Source organism: Crassostrea angulata, chromosome 9 (assembly GCF_025612915.1).
Source record: "Crassostrea angulata isolate pt1a10 chromosome 9, ASM2561291v2, whole genome shotgun sequence".
NCBI classification, from domain to species: Eukaryota; Metazoa; Mollusca; class Bivalvia; order Ostreida; family Ostreidae; genus Magallana; species Magallana angulata.
In genome coordinates, this window is record NC_069119.1 from 1,371,680 (window position 1) to 1,381,141 (window position 9,462).

Here is a 9,462-nt window from a genome sequence, read left to right on the forward strand (position 1 = left end):
CTTATATTTTTCAAAGAGTATTCAAAATGCACTTGTTATTTTGTAGCAACATTATATATCAACGTTACACTTTGAACATTGTATAATTTTTCTGTCATCCTTACAGTGGTGTTTATGTAGTCTCAAGCTGATTGCGAAATTCACTTTATGTTAAACCCCTTCTTTACTTTTCAAGGCAACATTGACGCTTGTTTGTTTCCATTTGAATAAAAACAGTAACACCTCTTGATTGTTAAAATTTTGTCATTTATTAAAAAATGACGCAAAATTATAGAACATATAAACATAAACAAAAGCGGCTGGAAGATCCCCGAACATTTGACTAGAAAACAACTTGGAGAGTAAAAAACAATAGGGGACTCCCAGCCGCAAAATTGCTAAAACTAGTTCACATGCTAAAAAACTACCATTAATGAAATACAATGGAAACAAAAGTGGTGCATAAAAAAGGCCATCAACCTGAAAGGTTGAAGCACCACTCAAAATGTTGCCTTGGTAAAATATTGAGTACCATTGTAAAAAGTTAATACAATAAAGCACCAAAAAATATATAAGAGTAACAAAGCCAGACAGCCAATCGCTGAACCTGACATTCATGGAAAGCAATGCACGATGGAAAGCAAAATACAACAATGGCATACATCAAAATTGAAAGGAATATAAAATATATCGTTTCCTAGCCATCAGGAAAAATGATTAAAACATCAAGTTGTAATCAAATTATATATTTCTTAAAAATTGTGGAGTAGGCTTACAACTAAGCACAGATATTATAACCTGAAATCTGATGCAGACAATTGCTGAACATGATATATAAACATAGATAATAAAAAAAAAACCAGCTGTATTGAACTGATAGACACACAACTAAGGTAAAAACAAGTCAATAGTTGGATGCAGACAATTGCTGGACATGATATGCAAACTGAGAAAAATAAAACAGGAACTACAATGGATTGAAAAATACATAATTGAGGTAAAGACAAGTCAAATACTTTGATGCAGACAAATGCTGAACATCAAAAACACAATACACAAATGGATTGGACGGCAAGTCAGCAACCTAAATGAACACTGGAATAGGACAAGGAAACTAACAAAGTAGGGAATTAATGCGAATATATTTTTGTACAGCATCTGATTTTCACCTACCAAGTTTTTGAATTTCAATTTGTGAAAGTCCTCGCTTAGCTGCCTCAGTGGCTGCCCCTATTCGAAAACTGTGACCTTTGTACCATTGTGAATTAAGCCTTATAAACTTCACAGTGTTTTGAAGGTTAGTTGAAACAAATTGATAAGATACTGGGGAACCTGAATGAAATTGAAATAAGGGTCCATTTCTGTGTTTGTGAGCAGACAAATATAGTTGGAGGGTTGTGACTGGGCAAACTTGTGGTGGGGAGACTTTAGAGAGAGATATGGTTATAGGGTGGGTATTATGCATGGTTTTTGAATGTCGCAATATTAATTCAACTGAAGAGTTTCCATTGAAACTAACATCTTTCCGTTGAATTATGCATGCATGATTTGATGATGTTTTAGCAATCAGTTCCCCCATGCGAAAAAACCCATGAAAAGCTACAGAAAAAAGACATTGTAGCAAGAGTCTATTGAAAAAATTTGGAATAGTAAATTGCAGGGCATTGACTAGTTTGACTAAAATTGAAGATGTGATCGGAAGTCTGTAATCAGGTGCTTTTGCTGACTTGTTCGCCCCAAAAATAATTTTTCTGACCAAAAATGATTGGGAATGGTCTTGTATGTTAAAAATTTTGTGAACATAGCTAATAGCTGACACCATGGAGGTAATCGAAGATGGGCTATAGTTTTGTTCAAAAAGATAAGCAATAAAATTGCAAAGAGTAATTTCAGATATTGGTAATTTATTGCTTACATTTCCTTGTAAACAAAACTGTTGAAAAAGCATCCTGCTGCGCTTATATGAAGCCTTGGTTGACTCTGAAAGTGAGGAATGAAGCAAAGCTAGGGCTGTGGTACTCAAATGTGAAGTAGGTTGGCTGGAATTTGCACTGGTGTTTTGTTCAGCCATGGTGCAAGAGTTAGTGCTTCCTGAAATTCGAGGCGAGACAATCTGTCAGCTAAAACATTGAATTTTCCAGGGACATGTTTTGCTTTGAAAAAAATGTTATTTTGTAAACAAGAAATAACTAATCTCCTTACTAACTTCATGATTGTCTTGTCTTTACTTGAAGTTTTATTGATAATTGCCACCACTGCTTCATTGTCAGTGAGAAATAAAATTTTGTGGTTTTGAAATTGGGAACCCCACATCTCAAGAGCTAGCACAATCGGGAAAAGTTCTAAAACAGTGATGTGAAACTGTTTGAATGGTTCTAACCATTCAGATGCAAACCAAGTTGAACCTAAAATGGCTGCATAACCTTTTGTAGATGCAGCATCCGTATGCAATGTAAGATGGTCAGAAGAGGACCATGTGTCATTCAGAAAAACAGACTTGCCATTAAAATGTGAAATGAACTGAAGCCAACATTGAATGTCTGCTCTGGCTTCACATGTGAGGCGGATGAAATGCCGAGGATTGGTAACTTTTACAGTCAGGTCTATTAACCTGCGTAGAAAAGCCCTACCAGGTGCAATGACTACACATGCAAAATTGAGCAAACCAATGAGAGATTGCAGGTCATGCAAAGTGACCTTTTTACGATGAGACATGTTTGCTAAATGGGTTTGAATTTTCAATACTTTATCATTTGGTAAACGACATTCCATTGCAATAGAGTCAACTTCAATACCATAAATGATAATATTTGTGGTTGGGAGACAAGTTTTATCTGGGTTCAAAGGGACTCCTATTTTGTCACAAAGAGTAATGAAATTGTTTAAATCATGAAAACAGCTTTTGGATGCAGAAGGGCCAATAAAGAAAAAATCATCAATCATGTGAGACATGCCTTTGGCAAAAAATTTGTTGAGCATAATCCACTGTAAAGAACTGCTTAGTTTTTCAAAAATCTGACATGAGCTACTGGCACCCATAGGGAGACACTTGTCATAATAATACAAATTATCCCACATAAAACCCAGTAAATGATAGTCATCGGGGTGTATGGGAATATTCCTAAATCCATCCTGAATGTCACACTTTGCCATCAAAGCTCCACTACCAAACTGTTTGACAAGGTTTATAACCGTGTCGATTGAGTCATAGGAGACCTGGCTGTTAACTGCAGGTATTTGAGAATTAACAGAGTTATTTTCAGGATAGGATAAATCATGAATCAAACGAAATTGGCCTTGAGCTTTTTTAGGGACCACTCCCAGAGGGGAGATGACCAGATTAGGGTATTGGGGATTTGTAGATGCCTCGGATATTCTACCATAACTTTGTTCTTTCTTAATTTTGTTAAGAACAATTTCAGGATGTTTATTAGTTGACCCATGGTTTTTGGAAGGGGTTGAAGAAGGGGTATTAAGGCAGCCTAACTGAAAACCATAAGTAAAACCTGAAATGAGGTAGTTTGCTAAGTCTTGCTCATAACCCTCTAAGTATGCTTTAAGAATTTCTGGCTTTACTGGAGTGGGGATTTTTTGAGGGTAATCGTTCCTCATTTGAGGGGAGTTTGGGGCACTTGAACCGAGGGTGCTGCTCTTTACAGTACTGACAGGCATGCTTGTAGGTGCATGGGTCAGATCTACATGCCTGTCCTTGATTGAATGAGTAGCAAAATTTTGCTTTGGAGGTTGGAAAGTTGTTGGATTTGGATTTTGCAAGAAAGGACTGGTTTGAGGGACGAAATTTAAAGGGTTGAAGATTTGCCCTCATAACTAACTCCTGTAATGGCTCTTGCCAAGGCAAAGGGACAGACTGTCGTAATTTACGAAACTCTTCATCATAATACCGCCAGGAGTCGGTCTTGGTGGTAAAACTCATGTCTCTGATCATGTAGATGTATTTAAAGAGATGAGCTGCATCAGAAGGTGTTTTCTGAATGAAGATGGATGCATATATGAGAAATGCTGATGTCCATTGGTTAATGGAAATGGGAAATTTTTGAAATTTACCTTGTTGGAAATTGATTGCCCCTCTTTCAACTGACACAGAAAAATTGTCATCTTGTTGATTGGGGAGCAACAGCCGAATATCAAAATATGAGTTGTCCCAAATTTTTTGCTTAAGTTTAGCTGACACAGTGGCCCCCAGGGGAATATTGTTGGAGAAATTTAAGGGTTGGGGGTCATGGTTGGTTGCTGACTCACCTCCAAATAAAGTATTTAGCACTGCAGGGACTGATAGTGTGTCTGGCTCTACGGAGGGTTGAGGGCAGGGTTGTTGGTTAGGCTCCGATGATACCTGTAGTGACACAGTTTGACTTGCTGGGATGGTGTCATTTTGGCTTAACACTGCAGATGGGTGATTCTGTTCACATGCATTTCCGCTTGGCACTACTGAGGATGTGCTGATTTGTTCAGTGACTGGTGGTGGCACATTGTGATGTACTGTGGTTGATGGGTTTGGGTTGAATTGGTTTTGTTTCTTCAGGATCGCGTCGGCGAACAGATCATAATCAATTGTTAAACTTTGACTTTGACTTCCCTTCTTCTGTCGTTTAGAGGGTGGATCAGTCTCAGGAGGTGGTGATGTTGTTGATAAAACAGGTCGTCTACTTCTTTTGGGAGGCATTGTCTAAGGAAAAAGAGAGAGTAACAATCAATAATTTAGAAGCGCTGTTAGTCTGCAGCAAGACACAAACTGAGCTCATACCCAGAGATATCTAGTATTTCAATGCAAAAAAAAAAAAAAAAAAAAAAATTGGCAACAATTGATACTGCTTCAAGACAATGATAATAAGTAGAACAAATTTGTTCCTAAATGCAATGGCACTTCAGATTAGAGCTCAAACTCTGTGCAGATAAATAACTGAACACAAAAGTTCATAAGGGTTATGATAATTGATAAAAGAGCTCAAACTCTGTGCAAATAAACAAACTGAGCTCATACTCAGTAAATTTTTGAGTTGTTTAGTTCAGTTAGCATGGGAAAACACAACCAATGTGTTCGGATTCGCATAAATGAACAACTGAGCGCATACTCAGTAAATTATAGGAATCAAGCAGCAGACTTGAATTGCAAATAAACTTAATGTAATAAGAACAAATCAGGCACACACTTGCAATTTAAAGCACAAACTCATAATAATTGTCCAAAGTCAGATTAAGGCAAATAGACCTTAATAAAGTGAAACAAGTGAAGTGATATAAGTATTGAAAACTTAATGTTAACTTGTGGGGTAATGCGACAAAACATTACACATAAAATAAGTTAACAATTTACAAGAAAATTACATGCATTTTCTTTATAATATTCCAAGTAGATAGCTGTTTGCTATAATTGTGAACTAAAAAACCCCACCTAAAAGTATTGGGTAACATGCAGAATAGCAGATTTAATGCTTTGTAGATACTTTCTGGAGTATTTCCCATTCATGTCTTCACGAATATGCACTCCGTCGGAAGACAGGAAATCAAGGGACGCCCAAAAACCTCGGTGCTTCCAAAAGGAAATGTTTTCATGTAATGCACACGCCGAAGCGAGTTGAAGGTTCAGAGAAATCACCTCCGAGTTGAATGCTGCTGACACGCGTTGGGAATTGCGCCTGAGAATTTGTCCAATCACTACATGTTGTACGTTACAACCGTGCAACAAATATTGCGCATACGAAAGGATTTCTTGCACCAATTTGGGTATGTTAGGGAAGCTGCAGCACAGGTCATTTCCTCCAATTTGAATGAACACAATGTTGGGTCGCGCAACAAAATAGGTAAACTCACGTAGTGCACAAAGTCTAGAAATTGTCAAACCTCCTCTTGCCACACAAGTTACATAATATTGATCCCGATTTAAACGTAGATTGTTGTCCTCAGGACTATTGTTCATGAAATCTCTGAGGCGACGTATGAAGGAATGACCCACCAAAGTTACACGCAGGGGGTCTCTACCATTCGCCCTCGGTGTTCCCGCCATCTTGGTAAAAGACGTAAACACACGCCTAGTTGTTGGAACGAGTAAAAGAGTCAAAAATACTGACCTGAAAGTCCCGAAGGACGAATGAATACTGTATCCAGATAGATAGTGTCTAAGTATAACTCAAATTCCACCCATGCACAAGCATGGAAATAAAATTAAAGCTCTGTCTTGAACGATCAAAAATATCGGTGCAGCTTCCCCTAGCATAAACAAAGAATGTAAAAATAGCCCCAGAGTGTGCGGCTTTCTGATTGGCTGATCGGTCATAGAATTTGCATACGGTAATAGAAAATCTTTAAGACCGGATAAAAACGGTGATGTACAACAAAAAACTACGCAAGTCCTCAAAAATGTTACACATGTAATTAAAAACAATAAGATATAACAATTAACAAATCAAGGATTAACATAAATTGCTTTATTTACAAAATAAACCCTATTTAAGATTCTATAAAAATAAGATTTCTTGCAACACACTTTTAATGAACAACCAACAGTATTTGCATATTGTTCCAGAAATGGGAAAACTAGTGACACAATCAATATGACTTGAAAACTTATTTATTAGTGTTCTTCTAATAAAATTATGCAGTGAATTTCTAGAGAATTCTGTACCAGTAAACCGAAAGTAGCTCAGAATTTTAAACCAATCAACCTTCCCTTTGTGTTTGTGTTTTAGAAAAGAAGGACATAGAAACATCTGGTTAACGTTTTTTTAGTTTGAAAATTAGCTTCGAAATAATATCCTCACTACCATTTCTGACGAAAAAATAAAAGTACGTATTCCCTAATAACCATTTATTTGAAAAAAAAAAGAATATAATAATTAAGCGGAGAATATTTTTTAAACAATTAATATATATTTAAATCATATTACTAATCTTCTTTTGATCCAACATGTTCTTATCTTTTAAACTTGTATTATTTTTTTTTTCGAGAGTGTTTAAGATACAAGGTCGAATTGTTTGACATTGGGATGCCGATCTACATCCTCTTTTTACACAGGCATACACTAAGTAGACCATAAGATTAAGATCTGTTGAATATAATGTAATGGATTGTTTAATTTGTTTAAAGAGCTGCTGCTTTGTGAAAAATGTAGAATAAATTTACAAGCATTCTGAGAGTAGTGCATAAACAATACATGTCCCCTACCGGTTTGAAAAAAAAATTGTGAAAACAATGCACTGTTATGCAGAATATCATTTCTTACTGTCTCAACAGACCAACTCGATAACGAAGCCGACAATAATACAAAAAACCCTGTCAGTAATTTACAACACAATGCTTGAAACTATTTTACAGAACTTATTTGTTTGTTAGAAACAATAAAAGGAATGGTCCAAGGAATGCACAATATTATTAATAAAAACATACTTGATACACATCGAGCCCGATAACGAACCCCAACATTAAAAAACTGGAATTTAAAAAATCTATTTTCTCGAAAATATTTCAACCAGACGCTACAAAAGTGTAAACTCGAATTGCAGTTTGACATTTTGAAGCTGTTCAGCAAATTTCATATTATTCCTCAATCGCATAAAGAAAAAAGTGTGGAAAACTGAAGTGGGACAGACAGACGGACGGACGGACGGACAGACGGACGCAGAGGAAATTTATAGTCTCCTCCGGTAAAAACCGGTAGGGGACTAATAAATATATGTAAAGTATTAAGCAAAGTTCTTATAAATTTCAACCAGGGTTATTTCTTTGATATTTATTCTTTTATAAAATGAACTCTTTACAAAGCAAGTACACTTTTCACAATCTACTAGAGAAGTACAATTTAATTATCATTTAAAATCTTAATTCAAAAAAAGTTATGCCAACACAATATTGAAATTTGTTAGACCTCCATTCGGGAGAAATATCAACACATATCACGTGACTGTCAATTCAAGTGACCACACTTTCATACAAAATGGCATTCACTGTGCTGTTTCATTTGATATCAGTTTCTTACCATAATAAAATAACTTAAGGTAGTCCATCCATAACTGAGGTGAATTTAACAACTTTGATTATATGAACTATGTTGAATACCTATTTTAAAATTATTATGAGGCCGACATAAACCAAACTTGGGAATATGTATGCAGCTGATTAAATGAACATTTTGCACTGGGAACTTACTGTCTGCCCCTTGCAAAAATTTAAAATATTCAAAATATGTACGAAAAAAAAAATGATTTTTTTAGCTTTATCAAAGAAAAGGAAAGCTTGTGCAATTTTTTAAAAGGAAATTTGTGAGAAAATTATTTGAACTATAAAGATATATTTAAAAATGCATTTTCCCCATAGACTTCAATGTTAATTTCAAGATGGGATAAATTTGTTAATATTCAATTAAATTTTTTTTTAGAGATGAATCTTTATTATTAATGAAACACCTTAAAACCACACTAATATTTAGTAATCAAACTTCAAACCTAATCAAAGCAATTTATCAGATATGAAATATGATAGTTATGGGTGTACTACCTTCAAATTGTATTTTGTAATTTTAATAGATGCATCTTTTTTACAAACGTTTAAATCCATGGATATTTTCATAGTCAGCCTTAACAGTGCTGCGTTATTCATACAGGTGAATCATATGCTTAGGTGATGGTACTTTAGAACTAATTTAAAGAAGTAAATTCCTATGTTGTGGCTATAAACCATGTTTTCCTCATCTTCCATTTTAACCTTGATTACCGGGACGTTGATGCTAGGTTATTGAACCCCGATAGTAGGTTATAATCCCACCGATCGGCAGTCTTGCTGTTTAAAAGGCTACACGCTACACCAACACTCGATCTCCTTCTTGTAAACCACCTCCTTTCGTTATCTGATCGTAAGGAAATTTATGTTGTCTTTGAAGGTTTTTAAAGCTCTAATGCTTCATATACTGTAGACGTATTTTTTTCCACGGGGTCATAATTCCGCGGAATCACAATATCAATTTAATCCGCGGGTAAAAATTTACGCGGATTCTTTGAACGAAAAAAAAAACATTTGAATAATTATTATTAAATATAGTTCTGAGCGATTTTCGATCATTACCTAGAATTTGTTCAACTTTGGACTTAAATTGTAAGAACTGTTCACAATGAGCAGTAATTATCGGCTTGCACTGGTCGGTAGTCATTAGTTAGCCGTCAAGATGTTACGACGCTGGCTAAAATCGTCTGAAACACCATTTAATCTTTATTAACTGTCAATTTATGGGTTCACATGTCGTTTAAATTATGAGTTGATCAGTTTTATCAATTAAAAATCAGAGCACAAAGGGATCTAAGAATTGCAGTAAAAGCACGGGTCTTAGCGTGTAGTTAATTGGGTCATTGAAAGACAGACCCGCTTGGGGCTGTTTGTCATCTGACACGTGCCGTTATCTCAAGCTTGGAGAAGTTTAAATTTCATGCAATTAAATTTACAGAAAATTCAAATCTTAGGAGATTAAATTATTT

At 35.4% G+C, this 9,462-nt stretch overlaps 1 protein-coding gene across 6 annotated transcripts; it reads right to left on the reverse strand.

Annotated features, from left to right (window-relative positions):
* Positions 1–225: 225 nt before the first annotated feature.
* On the reverse strand, positions 226–6,361 carry LOC128162372 (uncharacterized). Of its 6 annotated transcripts, none has more exons than XM_052825539.1 (3): positions 6,069–6,361; positions 4,240–4,666; positions 226–2,070 (listed from the first exon to the last, which is right to left on the reverse strand). In XM_052825539.1, exons 2-3 carry the CDS (start codon positions 4,661–4,663, stop codon positions 1,145–1,147), a joined length of 1,350 nt encoding a protein of 449 aa, XP_052681499.1. In that variant the 5' UTR covers positions 4,664–4,666; positions 6,069–6,361; the 3' UTR covers positions 226–1,144. The 6 variants fall into 6 exon arrangements, with proteins under 6 accessions (XP_052681499.1, XP_052681498.1, XP_052681497.1 ...); XM_052825538.1 differs by having other exon boundaries at positions 5,445–6,361; XM_052825537.1 differs by having other exon boundaries at positions 5,393–6,361.
* Between the last annotated feature and the right edge of the window lie 3,101 nt (positions 6,362–9,462).

Coding starts and splice junctions, on each gene's coding strand:
- LOC128162372 (XM_052825536.1), bottom strand. CDS start 3,651: ATGCCTGTCAGTACTGTAAAGAGCAGCACCCTCGGTTCAAGTGCCCCA.